General features: G+C 43.8%; 1 protein-coding gene across 1 annotated transcript in view; it reads left to right on the top strand.

Annotated features, from left to right (window-relative positions):
- The window catches only part of ANKRD6 (ankyrin repeat domain 6), a 249,225-nt gene that overhangs the window by 79,019 nt on the left and 145,260 nt on the right, over positions 1-24,946 (top strand). The window contains exon 2 of the mRNA XM_029595416.1: positions 24,314-24,563. Within this exon, the coding sequence (XP_029451276.1) occupies positions 24,444-24,563 (120 nt within the window). The 5' untranslated portion in view covers positions 24,314-24,443. The remainder of the gene's footprint in view (positions 1-24,313; positions 24,564-24,946) is intronic.

Here is a 24,946-nt window from a genome sequence, read left to right as displayed (position 1 = left end):
GTGGTAAGGGAGGCAGTGCATAGTTAAGTTAAAAAGCAGATTGACAGCAGTATCTTCGAGTGACCCAGAAATACAGTTCTGTATAAGAGTCTAGCAGCTTTAATTGCCCTCCATGGTAAATTCATGGGTGGAGGGATGAGGTCAATTTATCAAGCAAATTGGGAGAAGGCCTGGTCAAATGGCCATGCCTTTGCTTTCTTTCTGAAAGTTGGATGAGACGCAGAACCATGGTCCAGAGTCTGGGGGCAGGACAGCAGAAGGCCTTCTTTCCTGTGCAGGTTAGTTTTGTGGACCTCAGAGGAAGGGTGGCAAGGACCATCTGTGAGGACCAGAGCTCTCTCTCTTGCTGGGATATAGGGAGTAAGAAGAGGCAAGAGATATTCTGGGCCCTATTTGTGCACACATTTATGGGTGAAACAGAGGATTTTGAATTTTATCCTGGCTTCTATAAGAAGTCAGTGAAGATTGGGAAGGATGGGCATAATATAGTCTGAAGATTTGGCATCTACCAGGAGTCTGGCTGCTGTTCTTGATATGAGTTGCAACCTTTTCTTGCAATAGTCTGTGACTAGTGATCAGAGTGTGAATGCCAGAGGCCAGGTCTTACTGATCAAAGTAATTGCGTAATTACCAGATATGATGAAGATGCATGAAGCAAGCTCTAACTACATTGGTGATGTGAGGTGTCATCAACAGATAAGGATCCAATTGAACCCCTAGGCTCCGGACTGTTTTTTTTGAGTGGAGAGAGGTTCTGTGGAAGGAAGGTAGAACAAGTAGGAAATGGCCAAGGTGGCTCAACCAGAGGAGTTCTGATTTGGCAGGGTTAGATTTAAGCTTATGAATAGAAAGTCATTGTGATACCACCAAGCAATAGTTGTTGAGATTGGAGATGGGATAGCTTGGTCAGATCCTATGTTGATGATAAGTTGGATGATATCAGCAAACAAGTGGCATTTGATGTTAAAGCTTTGAATCAGGTCACAAATCGAGTAGGTATTAAAGATAATCGGGGAAAGAACAGAGCCCTGTGGCATACCACAAGATTTGTAGGCCCACAAAAAAGTTTGAGTTGTGTTTGACAGAAAAGATTCGAACCATCTGAGGGTGGTGTTGCAGTGCCAGTGTTTCCCAAGTGCTAGAACAGAAGATTGTGATCAACTGTATCAAAGGGGGCAGTTAGGTCGAGTAAGATGAGGATTGAGTCACTCCCTTAGTCTGTGTTAAGGTGATCTCATTTATGATGTATAAGAGGAACAGATTTAGATACGTGACCTGCCCTGAACCAGATTACATAAGGAACATAAGAACATGCCATACTAGGTCAGACCAAGGGTCCATCAAGCCCAGCATCCTGTTTCCAACAGTGGCCAATCCAGGCCATAAGAACCTGGCAAGTACCCAAAAACTAAGTCTATTCCATGTTACCATTGCTAATGGCAGTGGCTATTCTCTAAGTGAACTTAATAGCAGGTAATGGACTTTTCCTCCAAGAACTTATCCAATCCTTTTTTAAACACAGCTATACTAACTGCACTAACCACATCTTCTGGCAACAAATTCCAGAGTTTAATTGTGCGTTGAGTAAAAAAGAATGGTCCTCTCTTTGTGCGTTGAGTGTAGAATGGTCCTCTCAATTGTGCGTTGAAGTGTAGAATGGTCCTCTGTTCAAGAAAGTCTAGTAGTTGGTTTTTCCACTAGTTTGGTAGGAAGGGGAGGCTGGAAACTGGGTGGTAGTGATCCAGGATATTGGGGTCAGAGGTTGTTTTTTTTCAATATAGTTTTGACTACCAACTCTTTCAGTGTGTTTGGAACTATGAGATAATGTACAATTAATTATATTAGAAAGCCACGGAGCTAGGTTATGTTTTAGGCTGCAGATGAACCTAGGGTGAATAGGATCCAGCGGGCTTGTGAATTTAATTCACTGGAGGATGTCTTCCACTTCTTTGGAGATAATAAGGCTGAAAACCAACAGTGTGGTTTTGACCTGTGGGGGTTAGAAGTTTCTGTTGAGGTGGAGGGAGGGGCAGTTAAGATAGGTATAGAGGAAGGGAGGGGTGGTGAAGTACAAGTGGATAGCTGGGATTTTTTCAGTGAAGAAAAGAGCAAAGTCTTCTGCAGTGAGATCGATTGTTGACTAGTGATGGGGTGAAACTGATTTGGAGAGCTAAATGAGTTCAAAGAATTTGCTTGGATGGTTCATAGAGAGTTCAAGCTGTTTGGTGATGTAGTCTTTTTTCGCCAACTAAATAGCTGTTTTGTATTTTTTAGCATGTGCCTTGCAGTTGTACAGGTTGGTGTCTGATTTATGTTTTTGCCATGTTCGTTTAGCTGTTGGGATAGTTGCTTGAGGAGAAGACCCTTGTGGAGCCATGGACAATTTTTAGAATGTCTGGTGGGATTTGTTTTGAGTGAAGTAAGTGAGTAGAGTGTAGAGTTGAATTCATCATTTCAGCATTGGACCAAGGCCTCAGGTGGGTCCGAGGGAGTAAGAGTTTCAAATATGTTGAGGAGTTGGAGTAAGTCATCATTTGTAATGGATGAGAGGTTCCTTGAGTGAGGTTTTTGAGGGGGAGAAATAAAGGTTTATCTTATTATTGGTAAGGTGACTTGGATCAGAAACAGAGTCTACTTTTATTATATTAGTATCAATATTAATATTTGCAGAGTGAATTAGGTCCAGAGAGTGACTGTATTTGTGGGTGTGGACTGTGATAAGTTGAGTGAGACCCAGATCATCCATATTTTGAGAGAAGGTGGATGTGGTGCCATTCTCAGCATTGTAGTTGAACTCACCTGGAACTATGACATCTCAGGATTTAGTGTTCAAGTCATAGATGAACTCTGAGAGTTTCAGATAGGAGCCAGGGTGGTATCAGGACTATCTTAGGATCTTTTGTTGCCTTGGAAGTTTAGCATCAGGCAGTCAGATTTGCCTGTTTGTTGGGTGACAGCTAGGACAAGTGAGAGGGTGTGTTGATATATGATGGCGACATCTCCTCAATGGCCCAAGGAATGTTGTGTTGTATTAGATAGCCAGATGGGCATGGTTGAGTGAGGGAGGAGATGTCACCACCTCCTATCCATGTCTCAGTGAGGCAGAGGATGGGAGGTTGAGTTTTTCAGTAAGGTTGGTGATGTAGTGAGATTTGTTCCTTGCTGACGGAGTGTTGAGGAGATCCAGATGCAGTGAGGAGGGAGAAATTTGGTCACACTTAGAGACATCCCAGTAGTGTAAGGTGATTGGGAGGAGGTGTCTAGTGTGGCATTCTTTGGGTGGTAAGGGGATTCTTCTGACCCATTCAACTGGTATTGGGAATGAGGTTCTGTTGAAGCATATTATGAGGGAGTAGGCTTTTGCATAGACAAGAAGGACCTCATTACCAGGAATAAATTAACAGGGAATGGGACCATCTTCCTGCTAAAGGTTAGCAGGATTGCTTTCTAGAATCAGGTGGCTGCATGGGTTATCTTCCATCTTGAATAAAGCACTGTAGTTGCCATGTTACTCAATTTAGATACTGTGGCAGGCTTTACATCCCACACAGTAAACAGCAATAGGAAAATAATGCCAAACCAGCATTGCAGAGGACACCGAGTACCCCTCAGGGAGAAAATTAGAAGACTGGAGGATGAAAGACTTTGAGCTGAGATTTGGAGTTCTTTGATGTGGGCGGGCCAGAGTGCCAAACCAGCCATGTTCTGTTAGCCCATATAGGATGGGACGGCAGAGAGGCTGCTGGGATCAGAAAGCGATCTGATTCAAACCAGGGGCATATAAGCTCATGGAGGATCTGCAAGGGAAGCAGAAGAGGCTGAAAGTAATCTGGAGGAACCTTGATAGAAAAGGTAAAGAATAAGTCCTATTTATGGAACTGGGAAATAAGGATTTTGAACTGTGACTAGTAATGTATGAAATGGCTGTGACGTGAACAACTACAGCAAGAGGCTATCAGCAAGCATAAGTGTTTAGGAGAGCAGTATGACCATGTCTGGACTGCTGTCATGAAGACCTGAGCACTAAGAAGATGCTAGGATGGGAGCAAGAGCTTGGGCAGCAGCTGGACAAATCTTCACAGATATGCAGTAATAAAGATTAGCAAACAAGCTGTAGGTGATATCTATTTTATTGAACTGAATACATCTGAGACTTATTTTCTAAGGTTATACTGCCTTTGAAAGCTAGACAATCATAAATCTATTGTTAGCCCAATAAAAAGGTATCACCCTATAATTTGTTTGTTGACCGTTATTTCTATGTATTTGTGGACTAACATGGCAGCATGAAACCAAGCTCATGAGTGTAAACCCATGCTCATTAGAACAAGCATAGCAAGGCAGGCGAAGTGAAAACCTCTTGCATATTTCATAGTTCTAGATTTCAGCCTACCTATGGCCACACTTTAGAAATGGAGGCAAATAAACAGGAAGTCCGTAGTATGACTGGGCCGATTAGGCTTCTTTTAAATATAATGAGGCCAATATTCAGAAAGCCAGCGAGTGGACAGGTTATGCAGATAAAGTTAGCCAGAAAACATGTCTAGGATGTTCAGCATCCTAAAGTTATCTGGCTACCTTTAGCTGGATAATGTTTAGATCTAACCAACTGTGCTTGAATATAACTGGTCAGATTTTAAAGTTATCCGGTCCTGCAGCTGGTTCAGAATGAGGCCACGCATGTCCTCATGGGTGTGGCTTATCACGAGACAAAGCTCCAAGTCTACAAATATTACATTGGTTACCTGTAGAGGAACACGTTGGTTTTTTTTTAAGTCATGTCTCAGCTCGAATGTTACGGCACAGGAAACTTGAGCTCGGGCTTTTTCTTACAGGACCCCCCTGTATTATGGAATTCACTTGATTAAGAACTTCGATTCCGCCCCCCCCCCCCCCCCCCGGGCCCAGATCTCCCGTACCCCCTGCCGGGAACGTGGTAATGTTGTACCCGCTCCCGGCTACTTTCAGCGATGCTCCGACATAGACGCTGAAGTGTACGATAACAATGCTGTCATCAGCAATGCTGTAAGGAGCTGGGAGCGGGTAACCCTGCAGGGATTTGGGGGATCGTGGGGTAGGGGGCTAGGGGGCTCCTGAATGTGTAATAGAAGTTGCGGTGGGTGGGGAGAGGAGAGGATCCTAAGTTTACACCTAAAAGTTGGGGGTTGGGAGGGAGCCAGGTCAGCCTTGGGGCGCCAACAACCGCTGCATTTTTTAGAAAGATTTAGATGGGGTCTGATTGGGCACTATTTCCAGCTTACTTTAAAGAGTTTTGCAGGCACTTATTTGGCTAGATTTTGAAAATAGCCAATTAAGTTTATTTATTATTTTTATATACTGACATTTGATCTCAATCAAGATATCACACCGGTTTACATTCCGGTACTGTAGGTATTTCTTATCCCCAGAGGGCTTACAATCTAAGTTTTTGTACCTGAGGCAATGGAGGGTAAAGTGACTTGCCCAAGGTCACAAGAAGTGACATCAGGACTCAAACCCTGGTCTCCTGGTTCATAGTCCACTGCTCTAACCACTAGGCCATTCCTCCTCCCTTAAGTAGCAATTAAGCAATTAAGTAGCAAGTTATCCAGGCACACACAGCCGGGTAACTTTAGAACTGCTCTGAGGCAGTCCTAGAGATATCTGACCAAGGGCCTGATTCATGATAGACACAGAATGGGAAAAAAGCTTTCGTGAATCGAGCCCTAAGTTAGCTGCATAACTTTGCTCTGTCCTGGAATGCTTCTTTTTTTATCTGCTAAGTTTTAGCTGAACAATGACTTATTCTGCTAAAATTCAGCTGTTTGGGGGTCGGGGAGCGGTATGTATTTAAGTGCGGGATTTGTCTGGCTAAGTAAGGGACATAGCCAGACATATCCTTTAGATTATGGACCTCCATATTATCATCCAGGTCCACTGGTATGGGAGAGTTTAACGTTGCCCTGTAATGAAATTTCAGGACTAAGAGGAGATGCAACAGACAAAGGTGCAAGTAGAAGCATTCTTAGCTTTTTTGCTTTACTTAAAAATCTTTTAAGTTCATCCACAACCTTTTATATCTTGTGTGGTAGTGGGGATGTAAAGTGTTCACTGTGGCACCGGAGAATGTTTCTGGGAAACTGCAGAATTGCTCAGGCAGTCCTCTTCCGAACCACAGTTGTCATAATTGGATTGGATAAGTCATCATGTTACATCCCCGATTTAATGGTCATTTCTTTTCCTCAAGGGTACAGAGAATTTTCGGGTTAGCTGGAAAAGCACCCTTTATTCTCCATGGGATAAACAGGGCTCAGGATATAAGGGACATCATCAGCTGGGCCTAGGGCTTCCAGTTGACCCCAGGCCGATCCAGTACTGGTTTTGACACCCCTTTCCATGCATGGATTTTGCAGTTCTGATTTTCTTAGGGAAATGGGTGGGGGGAATTCCGAACTACAACTCTCTGCATGCAGTGGGTCAAAACCCAGAACTGGATCACCCTGTTTGGTTGACCTGGAGCGAGGTGCCAATCTTACCTGGTCTCTCAGTATCGCAACATTTTAGTGCAGTGAGAGAAGTCTGGAGCTTAGTGTTAAACCAACGATGACCAGTAATCGTCACCAGGGCAAACCAAGTAGGAAATACCAACATCCCAAGTGCAACATCCCAAGTGTTTGTAAAAACAAACACGCGCATCTGTCGTAAGAAAACCCGTCTGAAACCTTTGCATAATTGTCGGGATTAGCTCTGCCACCAGCCTGCTGTATCATCGTTCGGCAGCGCCTGTTCTAGGCGACAGACGCAGGAGGGGAAAGCATTCTACTTTGCCATAGTACTTGGGCTGGTGTTTGCGACCTTCCACGGCGGTAGGTCGGGGTTACGTGACACTTCCAGCGATGACGAGTCAGGTCCACGTCCTCTCGTGCTGAAGCTTGCGTGACGGCAGAGCATGCTTTTTATTTGTTTTATTTTCCGTGGCCCTGCTGATCAGCACGCATCCTGCCGTGCCATCATCTGCGTCTCCCTGTTGAAATTCTGCCTCTGCCTTCTTAGCTCAGGGCTCTGGTTTTCGATTTGCTCTGATTTTGAAGGTTGAGAGACGTGCTGTTTGCAGTGTCTTAAAAAAAAAAAAAAAGAAAAATGACTTGTAGCCTTCATGAAGAATAACAAAGAAACCAAATCTGATTATTGAACCGGGAAGGAAGGTAGGGGGCTGAAATCAATGAATTTCCCAAGAATTTTCCCAAGTGATTTGGTTATTTTAGTTTCTATTGGTATTTAAAATTTTAAGATTGTTTTTATGCTTTTTATCCAGTGCTAATCTGGTTACTGTTTCCCAATGGCTGGAGGTGTTATTTTATCGCTGGAATTGATGAGAGATAGAAACATAGCTGTGCCTTTATTATTAATAATGAGCTATCACCAGCATAGATTCTGGCGTGAGCGTGTAATTCCTGCTTCAGTCAGGACTGAAAAGGCCGAACTTAAGAGAGGATTAAATTTAATGCTGTCATTTTCAGCCTACTTTCCGAAGGAAGGAAGGCTTCTGAGATCACCACCTTTTTTTTTTTTTAATACATGCACCAATGTATGCGAGAAATTGAATTACTCACGCACGCTTTTGTACGAAAATGTTCTAACGAGCCATTTAGACATACAAATCCCGGTTGCATGCAGGTGAAAGGCCTGGGAAATCAGGCCCTTTAATCCTTCAAGTATCCTAGCCCTTGTGATAGGCCTGGGCACAAACGCTCTCTTAAACCCCCTCCCCACCCTCACCACCACCAAATAAGTTTTGTGTTTGGTTTCCTACTGACATGGGACTTCTCTATGCTTGAGGTTTAATTTGAGCTTAGAACTGGATGAATGCGTAAGTACCAAATTCCAAGGGAATCTTTAGAGTAAAAAAAAAAAAATCCACTATCAGCTTTTCTTTCGCTAGCCAGGAGTAAATGACAATCGCTGTTGCTATCCATGTATATGTATATATGTATACAGAAGGCAGTTGATGGCACCAGGTTTGGGGTTTGTGCATTTCACCAACGTTGAACTCTACGTGCGCAGTCCGCCCATCAAGGAGAGGCAGCTGGCCATCGCTCCTGCCCCTGAGGAGTGCCTGGCCACCACACAGGGGGTGGGCTCAGATCGGAGGAATGTGTGGGTCCTTTGGCCAGCGGTGTGGAATCCCAGCGCTGTCTCGGGGATGGGAGAGAGGGCTTTTATGGAAATGCGATCCTGGAGAGGTGTGGCGAGAGGAGTGTGGTTCTCTCCCATCGTTTTTGACGGACTCTTTGACTACTGCTGCAAATAAAAAAAAGAAAAAGGATCCTGATATTTACAGTTACCAGAACCTAATGCTGTGACACTGAAAAGCAAAACACAGACAGACTGTCCCTTCTACAGCCACGCAGGGGATGAGTCAGTTCCTAGGTGACTGATTTATGCTTTCGAACTCTGTATGATCAAATTGTAAAAATTAATATAAAAACTAGAGGTTATGAAGAGAACACCCAAAGGACTTCTACTGATAGCTAATAGAAGAGCGTCCTTTTGAGTTATACAATAAATGCTTTTAACATGACAGGGTCAACGTAAACATCCATCCAATTTATGTTCTGTGTGCACAAAGGTGGGGGGAGACATGGTATCCTGCAAAAAAAAAAAAAAAAAAGTATGTATCATATGGATAAAGTATGATTCTTGACCTGTTATTTCACTTGAATGTGTGGAAATAAAGTTCTACAAAAGAAAACCAGAAGTCTGTCTCATTTTAGTGGACTGACTTAATGCATTTCCTAACTAGCTTATTAGAGTTATCACTCCTTTCTTCAGGTCTGAATTAAAGGAGCAGGTCAAATCAAAAGATGCTGCCTGTCCTGCTTTAGTTTTGACCTGATTAAGAGAGTGTAGTCTCCCCACTCGCTCCCCCCCCCCCCAAAAAAAATACTAGTCAAGAAACGCATTTAGTTGAATAGAAAGGGTATCACCTTAACTTTTTATATTTATTGCTTTTTGTTGATCTTAATTTCCATGTAAAATAGATGCAAACCTTTTAACTGCGTCTGTCACTGAAAGCATTCTAACTCCAAATAAATTGCTAGAATTTCTTTCATTTTAAGGAGAGCTAGAGAAACCTTTTCCTTCCTGGACTTGGCCGTAGAGGCCGCCAGCGACTGAGAGGGCTTAGAAGCGCGAGCCTTGGAGCACTTTCGGCCGTTGCCTCTCGGGGCACGATCTCCACGTGGCCCGGATTCTCTCAGGCAGAAGCTTCTCCTCGGCTCTGGCTTGGGTTATTCTCTGAATGGTGACGCGCCGGTGAACCAGGGAAGGCACTGGGTGGGGAAGAGGCAGAGGATGGCAAGTTGGAAAGCCTGTTCACAGTTAGCGTATACCTTCAGAGGACTGGGTGTGGCAGGGCGGGGCGGGCAAAGGCTGGCACCAGCAGGAATGGTTTGCCTGGAAGGAGGAGGGAGGGGGTGACGATTACAGTGAACAGCAGAGCTGGTGCGGCGCCGCATAGCAGTGCGAAATTGTCAGGGTTCCCATTGGGACAGTTTATACCGTGGCAATCCTGTGCCCAAATATTGTACCAGATTTCCATTCAGGGTGTGGCACTGGCGTAGACCCAGCAGGCGAGAGGGCATCAAATGAAAGTACATAACGTTTTTATAATCCATTTATAATCTGAATAGGCCGAGCGTAAAGCTCTGTGCCAAAGGGGGGTGGGCTGGGTCAGTCCTGCTGGTGCCCCACAGCATGCTTGGAAATGTAGTTCTGATGTCCTTAAGCAAACCAGAACTATATCTTCATTCATGCAAAGGTGGCGGGGGAATCCTGGAGTGGCTCAGTCTGTCTCTTTTGACGTGGAGCGACACGGTCACCCTGTGGCAGGGCAATCTGGCGAAGCTGTGCGTGCAGCTCTGTTAGGTAATTCTAAGAGAAAGTTGATCATCTTCATTCACGTGAGAGGTAACAGTGGTGCGGTGATGATGAGCTGTGCTTTGGTTGCTGTCAGCAAGCAGAAGAGGTCTTTACTTGAGCAAGCTTGAACAATATCAGAGGATGAGGTCGTCCTGCTTGTACACAAGATGCAATTCCCTTTTTTGGATTACAGGACTCCCAGTAGGAGTTGTGGACAAAGGGCAGCAAGAAGGTGACAAAGATCTTAAATAGGCAGAACAAAATCAGTCCCAGCCAAATGTTTTGTTTTATTTATTTATTTATTTATTTATTTATTTATTTAACATCTTTTCTATACCGACATAGGAAGCAAGGAAGAAGCAAACTTAAAAGAAATAACCATTAAAGAGCAATAAGATAAAAAGGAAAAGGGAATTTACAAAAATGCAGCAGTATTACATATTTACAAGATTCAGCAGGTTACTTTGGAACAATGAGGGAAATCTCGAAGGTCATCGGGAAGGGGCAGGGGTAAGCAAGAATTAATCCGGGAAAGCCTGGTGGAAAAGCCATGTCTTCAGCATTTTTTGGAATTTGAGAGGGCATGGTTCTAGGCGGAGATTGGGAGGTAGAGTATTCCAGTGTGTGGGGCCAGCAATCGACAAGGCACGTTCTCTTGTGGCTGTAAGTCGGGCTTTCTTAAGAGAGGGGACTTGTAATGTGCATTTGCAGTTCATTCTAGTAGGGCAGGAGGATTGAGTAAGTTTCAATGGTTCACTTAGCCATGAGGAATTATGTTTGTGGATGGCTTTGTGTATGATGGTAAGGATTTTAAAAATTATACGATATGAAATGGGGAGCCAGTGTAGGTCTTTGAGAATAGGGGTAATGTGATCAGATTTGCGGGCGTTGCTAATTATGCTTGCTGTTGCGTTTTGTAATATCTGTAGAGGTCTGATGGTGGAGAGCGGGAGGCCGAGGTAAAGGGAATTGCAGTAGTCAAGCTTTGAAGATAAAGTGGCTAGGATGACCGTTTTGAGATCGTGTGTGTGGAGTAGAGGCTTGAGCTTTTTTATAACCATGAGTTTATAGAAACCTCCTTTTATGACAGAGGTAATATGGTTTTTCAGGTTCAGGTGGGCGTCAACTAGGACGCCTAGGTTTCGTACAGGAGGTTGAGAAGTGAGCGTGGCGATCATAGGGTCATTGGAGGGAGAGAGCTTAAAGGTCTGTTGGTTATGGATGAGGAGGAGTTCAGTTTTAGAGGTGTTGAGGGCAAGCTGAAGGGAGGTCAGAAGAGTGTTGATAGATGAGAGGTATTTTTCCCAGAAGTTTAAGGTAGCAGTTAGTGAGTCCTGGATAGGGATGATGATTTGGACATCATCAGCTGATGTCCAAATCATCCACGGTTAGTGTTGATATGTGTTCTCCATGGTTAGTGTTGCTGACCAACACTAACCGTGGAGAACACATATCACCCATCCTCAGAAACCTACATTGGTTACCAGTTAACTTCAGAATCCTGCACAAATCAATCACCTCAATATACAAATCCATCCACAACCAACTTCAACTCAACCTCGAAATCCCCTTCAAGCTCCATTCCTCCAACAGACCAACTAGAGAAATTCACAAAGGTACTCTGCAATTTCCCCCAACTAAAGCCACACGCCTCATTTCGACCAAAGACCGAGCTTTTTCGACAGCAGGCCCATCTATCTGGAATAACATCCCATCAGACCTCAGACTGGAACCCTGTCTCTTAACATTTAGAAAAAAACTCAAGACGTGGCTTTTCCGCCAAGCCTTCTCAGATCCCCCAGATACACATTAGTCTGTCCTTATTCTCTGCCTGAACGATGGACCTATCCGCTGACTGAACGATGGACTCTGATACTTAAAGCACATGATGATTTAACCTGTTTTTTCTCTCTACTGTATTATATTATATTCTTATCGCCGGCTTTAACCTCTATTTCCAGCTGATTAAGCTTCCAAGTTCATACCCCTTGTTTGAATGTAACTTTGGCCTCTTCCACTTCATTTGCTTATTTATTCTAGTTGTCACTCCAGTTATTACCCTGTTCGATGTAAACCGATCCGATATGGTTTTTACTATGAAGGTCGGTATAGAAAAGTGTTAAATAAATAAATAAATCAGCATATATGTAGAATTTAAGGCTGAGATCTGATAGATGGTGACAGAGGGGGAGGAGGTAAATGTTAAAAAGAGTAGAGGAGAGGGAATAACCCTGGGGCACACCTTGCGAGAGGGTGTAGCAGGAGGATTCAGAGGTGCCTAATTTTACAGAGAAACATCTGTTGGAAAGGTAGGATCTGAACCATAGTAGGGCAGTGCCAGCGATGCCGATGTCAGCAAGGCGTGAGATAAGTAGATCATGGTTTATCGTATCAAACGCTGCGGAGATGTCAAGGAAAGCGATGAGGAAGTTATGGCCTTGGTCAAGGCCTGTGAGGAGAAAGTTGGTGAGTGAGAGGAGGAGGGTTTCGGTACTTAAGTTCTTGCGAAAACCAAACCGTGAAGAGTGAAGTATGTTGTTGTCAGCTAAGTAGGCCATGAGTTGGATGTTTACCACCTTCTCCATGATTTTAGAAATGAGTGGGAGACTGGAAATGGGACGGTAGTTAGCTGGGTTTTTAGGGTCCAGAGAAGGCTTCTTGAGAAGGGGTTTGACGACTGCATGCTTGAGGGGATCGGGAACTGAGCCGTAGGAAAGGGAGCAGTTAATAATCTCTGCAAAAGGAGGAGCAATGATGTTAGGGATGGAGAGTAGAGTTTTCATGGGTATAGTTTCAGATGGGTGGGAAGCAGGCTTGGATTTTTTAAGGATTGTCTCGATTTCCTTAGAGGATGTGAGTTCTATGGTATTGAATGAGTTTTTCAGTGGGGAGAGAGGGGGGATGTGTTTGGGCTGGAGGGAGCAGGGAGGAGGGGTCGCAGCAGGGGGGAGAGTGAGGAGAAGGTATGTTGTTTTGTTTAAAAAATGTGAGCAAGTTCTTCACATTTCGAACTTGCTTCTTCTTCAGAGATGTTGGGAGTGAGGGGAGTGGTGAGCACTGCGACGTAGGAGAAGAGGGCTTTGGGGTTGAACATGTATTGATGGATCTTAGAGGCGTAGTAGTCGCGTTTGGTATTTTGAATGGCATGTCGGTAAGTGTGTAGGTAGGATTTGTAGGCAGAGTGTTTGGGTCTTTGCGCCATGCTCTTTCTTTGATCTAAGGTTGTGTTTCATCTGGTGCAGTTCCTTAGTGTACCAGGGATTGTTATTGGAGGGGGAGGTGCGTTGCTTGCGTGTGATGAGGGGGCATAGGTTGTTGGCTATATCATGGGTGAGGCTGACCCATGAATTGAATGCAGTATCGGAGGTGGAGCAGTCAAGTTTGTTTAGTGAATCGGAGAAGACTGTGGTAAGCTCCTCGGTTGTGCAAGTTTTGCGGTAAGTAAAGGATGTGTTTTGAGTATGGTTGCAGGTATTAGTGTTATTAGCAGTGAGGTAAGTCTCAATGAGTGCATGATCAGACCACGGGACAGGAGTGCAGGTGGGGGGTGAAGTGACCTGGATGCAGGAGTTGGTAAAAATGAGGTCAAGGGTGTGCCCTGCCTTGTGTGTAGGGGCTGAAATGATTTGGGTGAAGCCTAGGGCATGAAGGGCAGTGATGAAGGTTTCACAGGACGGTGAGGGGGGTATAGAGTCAACATGGATATTGAAATCACCCAATAGGATGGCAGGTTTTTCGTTGTTTATGTTGTCTGAAAAGAGTTCTATGAGTGGTGAGGGATTATATTCCAGGAGGCCAGGGGGCATAGATGAGGCACTAAAGAACTCATTTCCATTTCCCTGATCTCCTTATGTAACGAGCAGATTGATGCACCACTCCCTAACAGTGTGGGAGAGAATAAGAAAAAGCCTAGAGATCCGTACTGCCTTACTGATTTCAGAGCCTGAAATGCCGCCCTGCTGTGCAGTTTCTTTCCCCCACCCCTTGCTCTTTCCACAGCTGCCAGTGCGCCCCACAGATTCCTTCAAAGTCCATTAGCTGTTGGCCCAGGGTTAACAAATAAGGACTAAATCCTGGCGTGCCTTTCAACCTTGACCCTACGGAAAAGGGCCTTGCACTCATCCTGGGTCCTGCTCTACCTTCCCTCCAAATTTGACTCTTATTGGTGCACAAGGAAACGGGAGTTATCGTGCTCCAGAAAGACAAACGGGCAAATGTGAAATCCATTGTCATTGTGCTTTTTGTGCCCAGGTGGAAAAGGTTCCCAGGATAAAGCAAGTGATTAGCCAGTGGGTGAGCGTGCCTGCAGCCAAAAATTTCCCACACTGCAAGAATGAACGTAGTCACCGTGTACACTGAAAGATTCCCTCATGTGCTGTGCCTGGGTTAGGGAGGAGTGTGAGAATCTGCTCTTAGGTTCTCTTCCAGGAGCCCTGCCAATAAAATTCTTATAAAATAATAAAGCGTGGGGTCCATAACGGTACCAACCAAAAAGTAACAAAAAAAGAAACCCTCCCCAAGAGGTTTGGGATTGTAGTCTGAGATAATATGGCAGAGACGATTCATTTGTCTGCCCCCCCCTTGGATGCAAGGCCTGTAATATCAAAATGCAGAAGGCTTCTCTACAGAAGTGGCAGGGGGGTCCCTGCCGGCTCCCTTCTTCTCTTCCTGGACATGTTCCAGACCCCAGACTCAGGAGGAGTGCAAGGGAATGGCTCCTTCCTTTGAAGTGGTCGGTTCATGGCACTGGCTTCAGATAACGGCCAGCCTTTGGTCGTCTGCTGCAGGCTGCGGAGTACATCAGTCATTCTGTTTTCTCCCAGAAGCTTTCTTACTTTTTTTTTGCAGTAAATGAGATTTATGAGATGATTATGCAAACTTTCTGCGGCAAAGATGTTCAGCCTAAGCAGAGCTGTGGCTGGTTCTTAGAGGGTTGTAAATCCTTAGTCTCTTGAATACCATGTTTGTTTTTTTGTTTTGTTTTGTTTTTGCGTGCTGTTAAGATGTAGATGTCGAGGTTGGGTTTGCCTTCCTTTCTGCTGACTGAAGCTGCCAAGTGGTAGGATGCGTTTGGTGAGACATCTTTGTTTTCAGTAAATTATATTTAACAAGTAAAACCCCCGTGAGCCCTCTCCAACACACCACGGCTAGCAGCCCTGTTCATTCTAGAGAAAACAGGAATCTTAGGAGACTCTGATGTCGTTTACCAGACCAATATAGGAAGGTGAGCTTTTGAGTCCACACTCTCCTCTTCGGGTGTGACACATCTGGAGAGCCTCCCTTGATCGTCCTTTTGTTCTTTCAGTAGGAGATCCCCCATCTTCTCAAGGACCCAGGGGTAGAAAAATGTTCGGGCCCAAACTGAACGTTTTTATGAGCTGGGTAAGAAGTGGATCGATTTCTGAGGGGGGTCTGTCCTCAAAATGAATATTCTAGTAGTTCTCCCAGCCCCCTTTACCTGTGAGCCAATGAGCACACCAAGGCAAAACGGTGCAGCGCAGCTGTTATTTCAAGAACCAGGGCTGCAGTAAAAGAAGTACTCATAAAGGGCTAACCATAAACAGATATGAATACAGATAAGCACATAAGAAGATAAGGAATGCCAAGCTGGGTCAGACCAAGGGCCAGCAAGCATGGCATCCAGTCTGAGGCAGTGGCTAGACCTGGTCATGAGGAGATCCTATTGCCTGTTACTCACTACCAAGGACAGCGACAGCATTCTCTCGTCTACCTGTTATGGACTTTTCCTCCAGGAATTGCTCCAAACCTCTTTTAAGCCCCACTAATAGCCTTGAACAAAGTCCTCTGCAACAGACTCCACAGCTCGATAGTGCGCTGAGTGAAGAGTATTTTCTATGGTCTATTCTGTATCTTGTCAGTTTCATGGAGTGTCCCCTTGTTTTAGAGTTGTTTGACAAGGTAAATAACCGTCCTTTATTTACCCATTCCACTCCGCTCACGATCATGTACCCTCTCAGCCGTCTTTTTTCCAAGCTGAGGAGGCTTCACCTCTGATCAGATTTTCCATCCCCCCTTTATCATTTTTGTTGTCCTGCTCTGCACCTTTTCTATTTCCGCTGTGCACGCAGTACTCAAGGTGCAGTTGCACTGAGGCTCAATGCAGAGGCAATATGATATTTTCTGTTTTATTCTCCATTCCTTTTTAGATCATTCCTAGCCTTCTGTTTGCTTTTTTTGACTGCCGCTGCATAATGAGCCAAGAATGTCAACGTATTGTCCACAAGGCCTCCGAAGGCCTTCTCTGGCTGGTGCCTCCTAATACAGAACCCAGCATCATGTTATCTGTACTTGGGATTATTTTTTTCTACATGCATCACTTTGCACTTTTGTACATTAAATTTAATCTGCCCTGCCTCCTAGTCTCACAGGGTCCTCTGCACAACCTCATAGTCTTTTATCAGCTTTCAATAATTTTGTGTCATCTGCAAATTTGGTCATTTCACTTGTTCCCTTCTCTAGATCATTTATCAACGTTAAACAGTACAGGTCATAAGAACATAAGATTTGCCATACTGGGTAAGAACAAAGTTTCATCAAGTCCAGTATCCTGTTTCCAACAGTGGTCAAGCCAGATCACAAGTACCTGGAGGGATCCCAAGGGGTAGATAGATTCCAAGCTGCTTATCCCAGGAATAAGCAGTGGATTTCCCCAACTCCACCTTATTAATGGTTAATGGACTTTTCCTCCAGGAACTTGTCCAAACCTTATTTTAAATCCATCTACATTAACAGCTTTCACAAAATCCTCTGGTGGCTAATTTCAGAGTTTAATAATGTGTTGAGTAAAAAACAATATTTTCTCTTATTAGTTTTAGATGTATTACCTAGTAACTGTGTGTCCCCTGCTCTTTGTACTTTTTGAAAGAGTAAACAACTAATTAACATTTGCTCGTTCCATTCCACTTATTAATTTATAAACCTCTTATCATATCTCCCCTCAGCCGTCTCTTCTCCAAGCTGAACAGTCCTAGCCTCTTTAGCCTTTCCTCAAGGGGGAATCATTCAATCCTCTTTATCATTTTGGTTGCCCTTCTCTTTACTTTTTCTAATTCTGCTATATATTTTTTGAGATGTGACCAGAACTGCACATAACACTCAAGATGAGATCGCACCATAGGGCATACAGAGGCATTTTTTTAAACCTCTTTATTTAAAGACAAAGAAAATACAAAAGCAATAGAGAAAAGAACAACAACAATGCAAAAAATAAACATGCAAGTTCCCTAGCATCTTAAGCAGTCAGTTGGTCCTCACAATAAACTTGTCTCCAATGCCTATAAGTTTTCCAGACGGAGTCATATTGTCATATAGTATCATGAAGGGAATGGGACATACGCGCCATGATGGCAACATCAGCCACTACTCGTTTCTAATGTTCAAACTGTGGTTTCAGTTTCCAAAAATATGCAGGTTTATCCTGGCAGCGTGCAAGAGATGTTCAATAAGTCCTCGGATCTGCTTCTTTGGAGGATCAACCTCCCATCATCCGAACAAATACAGAGGAGTTATGATATTCTCTGTTTTATTCTCCATTCCTTTTCTAATAATCCCAGCATTCTGTTTGCTTTCTTGGCTGCTGCTGCCGCTGCACACTGAGTAGAAGATTTCAACGTAATTATAAACAATGATGCCTTGATCCTTTTCCTGAGTGGTGACTTCTAATGTGGAACCTTGCATTAGGTTGCTATAATTTAGGCTGCTCTTCTCTTAAGTGCATCACTTTGCACTTGTCCACATTAAATTTCATTTGCCATTTGCATGCCCAGTCTCCCAGTTTTGCACAGTTTTGCAAGGTGCTCTTGTAGTTTTTCACAATCCTCTTGTGATTTAACAACTTTGAATAACTTTGTGTCATTGGCAAATTTGATCACCTCACTTCTTGTTCCCATTTCCAGGTCATTTATAAATATATTAAATAGTGGTCCCAGAACAGATCCCTGGGCATTCCACTATTCACCTTTCTCCATTAGAAAAATTTACCATTTAGTCCTACTCTCTGTCTTCTATCTTTTAACCAGTTGGAAATCTACAATAGGACGCTGCCCCCTATCCCATGACACTTTAATTTCCTAAGAAGTCTTTCATGAGGCACTTTGTCAAATGCTTTCTGGAAATCTACTATATCAACTGGCTCACTTTTAGCCACATGTTTCTTTACACCTTCAAAAAATGTAGCAAATTTGTGAGGCAAGACTTCCCTTGGCTAAATCCATGTTGGCTTTGCCCCATTAAACTATACCTATCTATATGTTCAGCAATTTTGTTCTTTATGATAGTTTCTACCATTTTGTCTGGCACAGACGTCAGACTCACTGGTCTGTAGTTTCCTGGATCATCACTTGATCCCTTTTTAAAATTTGGCATTACATTGGCAACCCTCTAGTCTTCAGGTACCGTAGACGATATTAATGATAGTTTACAAATTTCCAACAGCAGGTCCGTAATTTAATTTCTCAGTTATTTTGGTACTCTGGGCTGTAAACCATCTGGTCCAGGTGATTTGTTACTCGTTAGTTTGTCAATTTGCTTTAGTACATCTTTGAGGTACACTGAGATTTGTTTCATTTTCTCTGAATCATCAGCTTTGAATGTCATTTCTGCTATGGGTATCTTTCTTATTTCTTCCTCAGTGAATACCGAAGCAAAGAATTCATTTAGTCTCTACTATGGCTTTGTCATCCTTAAGTGCCCCTTTTACCCCTTGATCATCTATTGGTCCAAGTGACTCCCTTGCAGGCTTTTTACCTCAAATGTACCTGAAAAAGTTTTTATTATGAGTTTTTGCTTCCACATCACGCTTCTTTTCAAATTTTTTTCTTTGCCTTCCTTATCATTGCTTTGCATCTAACTTGCCAGTGCTTATGCTATTTCCTGTTTTCTTCATTCGTATCCCTTTTTCATTTTTTGAAAGATGTTCTTTTAGCTATTATGGCCTCTTATCATCTCACCTTTTAACCATGCTGGTAGTCATTTAGAATTCCTTCCACATTTTCTAAAGTGTGGAATACATCTAGTCTGGAGTTCCAAGATGTTATTTTTAAACAATGTCCATGCCTTATCTAAACTCTTAACCTTTGCAGTTGCGCCTTTCAGTTTTTTCCTAACCATTTCTTCATTTTATCATAGTCACCTTTTTGAAAGTTAAATGCTGTCACAGTAGATTTCTTTAGTGCCTTCCCTCCAGTTTCCTAATTTCTTTTAGCATTTCATTGTCTGTTCATTCTGGCCAGGTAGATGGTAATTCACCCCCACTGCTATTTTATTCCTTTTTTCACCTGGAATTCCTATCAATAAAGATTCAACATTGCATTTTGTTTCCTGCAGAATTTTTATTCTGTTTGACTCAATGCCCTCATTCACATATAGTGCCACCCCTCCAACAATGTGATCCATCCTATCATTTCGATATAATTTGTACCCTGGTATCACAGTGTCCCATTGGTTATTTGCCTTCCACCAGGTCTCTGAGATACCAGTTACATCTACTTCTTCATCCAGTGCTATACACGCTAACTCTCCCATCTTGTTTTTTAGACTTCTAGCATTTGTATACAGATATTTCAAAGTGTGTTTTTTGTTTATATTAACAACCGCATGCACTTCTAAGAATGCTACCCTGGAAGTTCTGGATTTCAACTTTCTACCTAAAATCCCAAATTTGACTTCCAGAACCTCCCTCCTACACTTTGTCATTCGTACCCACACATACCAAGACAGCCAGCTCCTCCCCAGCACCATCTAAAATCCTATCTATGTGATGGGTGAGGTCTGCCATCTTCGCACCAGGCAGGCAGGTTACCAAGTGATCCTCACATCCGCCAGCCACCCAGCAGTCAACCTTCCTAATAATCAAATCACCAGCTACAACGGCCGTCCTAACTTTTCCCCCCTGGGCATGTGCCCCTGGGGACTTATCTTTGATATGAGAGGATACTACATCACCTTGAGGGCAGGTCCTAGGTACAGGATTGCTTCCTGCCTCATCAAGGTGATGCTGTCCTTCCAGGTGACCTTTCTTCTCCAAGGCAGCACAGGGGCTGCCAGATTGGATCTAATGGCCCGTTAGGTCACAGTTCCTCTAATTTGGCACATGATCATAGAGTAGAGATTTGACATTCTGTCTTTTCCAAAAGGTAGGTAAAGGTGGATTACCTAATATAATAAGGTATTGAGTTCATGAGTAATGGGTATGTATCTTCTCCTCCCTGTATCACCAAAGGTTTTAGGGCTGGTTTTATACGGAATAAAACGTACTCTTAATATATTATGAAATTAATTCTTTGTAGTTGAGCCATAGTTGTACAGGGTTTGATAGGCTAAAAAATGTCTTGCTTCTTGTCTTCATCTAGGTCTGTATTTAAGCCATTTAGTGTACACGTGTTTCGTTCAGATATGCTTTCACTGGCATTCCGTGGAGGTGTATCTTCCCTTTATTTTCCTGTGGGGAAGCCATTAGGTAGCCACTGCTTCCGGGAATCAAAAGTTGATGCCTTACAATTTAGCTGTGCACAAGGAAATCACCCAAGACAGAAGAACTCAGCACAGAGTTCCCCTTGATATGGATGTAAAGCCCAGTCCGAAGCACTGAATGATCCTGGGGTTGAACTTTGAATGCGTGTTCTGCCTGCGGAACTGTTCTGAAACTTAAGTAAAGTTCTTATTGGTTTTATACATTTTTGCATGATTTCTTTTCTCTCAAAATCATTTGAAAAGTTGAGGACTGTGCTTTAAGCCAGAAGGATATAATGCAGTAATCCGTTGGCTCTGTTTCATAATGAGAGCAGCCATTGACTTGATAACAAGAGGATTAAGAAATTGAGATGACCAATTATTATTAGAATTTTTTTTTTACTTTTAAATGCTTTAGAAATGGAAGCTTTCCTTCCCTACTTCTGCTTGTTGGTTTTGCTTCCGTGTCCTTTCACCGTGAGAATGCATGGATGCTAGCTTGCGTAGCTCCCCTAGAGGTGCTGTTAGCAGGTTTGGACATGAAACCGCTGTTCAGTTTCTTGACATCTGGTATTTCTGACACCAGTGACTTCTCTTCCAGAGAGTGATGTGAAAAGTTCTATTATGTCCTTACCCAGAACTTATAGAGGAGAAATCTGAAAGTTGAGGGAGGCCCCAGTAGGCCACAAGTGGAGCCCATCCTGTTCACAGCCAAAATCGAAGGAGGCTTGGCAAGCCACAAACAGAGCCCAACCCGCTCATTGCTGAAGACGAGGGAGGACCCGGTGGGCTGCGAGTGGAGTCCATCCTGCTTGTGGCTGAAGACAAGGGAGGCAGCAGGCAGTGAGCATAGCCCATCCCACTCGCGGTGAACATCAGGGCCCAAAAATCAGCTGCCTGCGAGCAGAGCCCATTCCGCTTGCAGCAAAGATCAGCAGGCCCAGTGGCAGAGTAGGGCCAGCAAGAGAGGCAAGAAACCTAAGCTTGTGAGCCTGTGTGACACAGAGGAATTATGCGTGTGAGGGTAGTGTGTGAGAGAGGGAACCTTTGTCAGATAGTGTATATGTGAGGAGCTATTGTGAGGGAGTGTGTATGTGAATGAGAGATTAGGATCCTGTGTGTTTGAGAGAGGGAGCCAGTATGAAGGGGGGGGGGGGGGGGTGGCGGCGAGAGAGGAGGAGCCTGTGAGCAAGTGGGTTTGTGTGTGTAAGAGAGAGAGTCTATGGGAGGGTATGTGTGCCAGAGAGAGGGAGCCTGTGTGAGGGAGGGTTTCTGTGCCAGAGAGAGGGAGCCTGTGTGAGGGAAGGTTTCTGTGCCAGAGAGAGGGAGCTTATGTGAGGAGGGCAGGGTGTATGTGTGCGTGAGAGACAGCTTGTGTGAGGGTGTGTGTGTGTGAGAGAGAATGAGACAGAAATCTTGTGTGAGGGTGTATGCGCAAGAGAGAGAGGAAGCCTGTGTGAGGGTCTATGTGTGTATGTATGAGAGGGGCTGTATGAGAGAGAGGTCAAACTGTGGGAGTGAAGGGCTAGTAGGTAGTGGAAATAGAGTGGAAGGAGTTGACCCTGGAGGCAGAGGGGAGAGATATATATTGTATTATTTTGACCAATATAAAGTATGCAAAATTTTGCAGAATTTTAAACTTGTGCACAGAATTCCCCCAGGAATAACATACATAGAGGGATCTGGCCCATCGTGATGGACGCATATGTTTCTCTGCTCCTTCTCTCCCTTTGTTTTAAAATTTGGAAGAGACTATTATTAAGCTGTGTCTGTTTTGTCCAGTTTAAAATGCAGCATTGATCAAGTCCAAGTATTCTTGCAGCCAGTTTACAGGCTATATTTTGCGTTCTCAAAGGGTCTCTCTGGAGAACAAAATGACAGTATTTAGTATACATTAATGTACGGTATCATCTGCCTTTAGTGAACACGGCACCTAATTAACAGCATTTCTGGAGTGCTGTCTTTGCTTCCTTGTTATTAGTAGCTGCCAGGGTGCTGATGTGTTCCCACATCGTCAGCTAATGAGCACAGAAGGAAGATCACTTGAAGAAATATAAAAATGAGGAGCATCGAGCCAAAGTTATCGCCAAACTGCCTGGATGAAAGCTGTATTCTTTCCCGGGGGCCAGCAAGAGGATTGGAAAGTACCCGCTGCCCTGGTCTTAGGGGAATTTTGCATATGCTGACTTATTTCGTCCTCCTGCTGCTGTTCTGGTGGTCAAGATGAAAGTGGCACCTATTTTTCTTTGAGCTGAACAAAGCATTGTGGGAAATGCGGTTTTATGGCTGGCCTTGTGATCTCGAGCTTCCATGCCGTTTTAGTGAACTGCATGTTGTTGGACACGATTACATTCTCAGCCTTTTCTTCTGGGCCAGCAGACTAATCACTTAACTGCGACTGACGTTAACATGTTGGAAAGCTGCCAGCAATGAATGGAGGCTAGTTTTCACGACAAAGAGGATGCACAAGAGAGAGAAATCATGTCTGCAAAGCGATCTCATCACACAAGTTGAAGCAAAAAGGGAACGCATGCATGACGGGACTTTAGAGCAATGGTTCTGTCAACCCAGTCCTTGGGGCACACCTAGCCAGTCTGGTTTTCAGGATAGCCACTCTGAATATGCATGAGTTAACATTGCAGGCACTACTTTTATTGAGTGCAAATCTATCTCATGCACATTCAGTGTGGCTATCCCGAAAACCTGACTGGCTTGGTTGAAAACTGCTGCATTAGAGCACAAATCTTTTTATTCATTTCTAATACACAATCAAGACTGACTTTACTTTTTACTGGAAAGTTGTAAAACAGTGCAGCACATACTTAAAATACAGCAGCATGCTAAGCCTTACCCTGACATGCGTTTGCTTTTTCTTTGCTTGGAAGAAAAGTGCATTATGGAGCAGGGCTACAACTGCAAATCACACCAAGACCATAGAGCATTTCAACACCTCTGATTTATGTTCTGCATGCTGTAGTGGGCCGTAGGAGGGATGAGATCTGCACCACCTGTTATAGCTCAGCTCATTTTGCATAAAGGTCTCGTTTTGTGGACATTTTGTGACTTCTTCCTAATCGAATGGTTGACATCATCTGCACAAAGGGGTTGAATTTCTTGCAGTATTGCTGAAGAAATGTGTTTTCTCATTCCTATCTGAGCCTATAGAGCTGTCAGAGCCCACAGATATTACTGAACCGTCCTGCTTATGAATGGTTCTGGCATTTCAGGCAATGACAGTGACTTATGGTAGTGTAAATGGCCCCCAGGCTCCTCTTGTCTTCCCTTCCAGGGTTTCCCATGTCGGCCTGAGAGATGGACTGCGGATTCTTCATGCATCAGTACCAGCGAGGCTTCTTAGCATCTCGTCTTGACTTCATTGCTTGCTCTCTGCTTCTTTTGCCTAGATTGATTTTCTCTGTGGTTGGATATATTTTGTCTTATGTTTTCACTCTTTCATAAATATTCTTTCAGGCCACCCTTCGGTTGTTTTGCGCTGCAGTAAATTCATGCTCTGCATGCACCAGTAGGATTCCTTTCTGAGCTTCTGGACATGGAGGGGTGGGAGGCATGTTCAGAGGAAATACTTCTTTACTGAGAAGGTGGAGGAGCTGGTGGTAGCCAGTACTGTGGCAGAATTTAGGCATGATTGGGACAGATGGAGAGCGAGCAGGGATGTAAGAATAATGGGAGAGCCTGCATATTGGTTTAAGTATGGAAAATTGTATTCTCACCTATCCAGAAAGGTAAGGGAGCAAAGAGGGAAGCTGACAAAACTGACTTGGATGAGGTGGGATATCTTGCAGGTCTATACTATACTATGACTATAGTATGGATCTCTTGCCTTGCGAACCCTTCCCAAGGACCCCTCTATCTGTGGCCGGGTTGTGGGTCTTGCACTTTTTCCGGTGGTGGTGATCACGTCTTTCTGATTTGTCATCCTCAGGTTCAGAAGATGGCAGAGTCGGACTTGGTTACGTTTGCTGCGCGGTTCCTGGGTTGACGGGAGGGCTCTGCCTGCGTGACGGAAGGGACCTGTCCGCCGCTCACCCCCGAGGATTCCTCTCTTCTGATTCATGAGCCAGCAGGATGTGGTCGCCCTGCTTTCAGAACGCCTACTGGTAGCCGCGTACAAGGGGCAAGCGGAGAATGTGGTGCAGCTTATCAACAAGGGTGCCAAGGTGGCTGTTACCAAGGTAATGAGCAAAAAAAGATCTATCCAAGTGCTGTATTTATTTATTTATTTGTTTTTATATACCAACATTCGAAACGAGTATCACATCGGTTTACATGGTAACTTGAGGGATAGTTTGACAACAGGTCATCTTATCCTTTTACATTGAAACATTATAGAACGACTTAAATTAACAGTATAACATGATTTTAGGTAGTTGTCTTAACAGAATAACATGATTTTAACTAGTTGTCTGAAACAGTATAACATGAATTTTCTTAGATTATCTTAGCAATATGGCATGTCATTTAGTGAATTACCTTAATATGATAGTGAATTTTAAGGAATAATGTTAACAGTACATCATTGCATTTAGTGCTACAGTGTTGTGAAGTGAGCTTGATT

This window comes from Rhinatrema bivittatum, chromosome 3, assembly GCF_901001135.1.
Source record: "Rhinatrema bivittatum chromosome 3, aRhiBiv1.1, whole genome shotgun sequence".
Lineage (NCBI taxonomy): Eukaryota > Metazoa > Chordata > Amphibia > Gymnophiona > Rhinatrematidae > Rhinatrema > Rhinatrema bivittatum.
The sequence above is the reverse complement of the archived record's forward strand: the minus strand, read 5'-3'. Positions and strand labels throughout refer to the sequence as shown.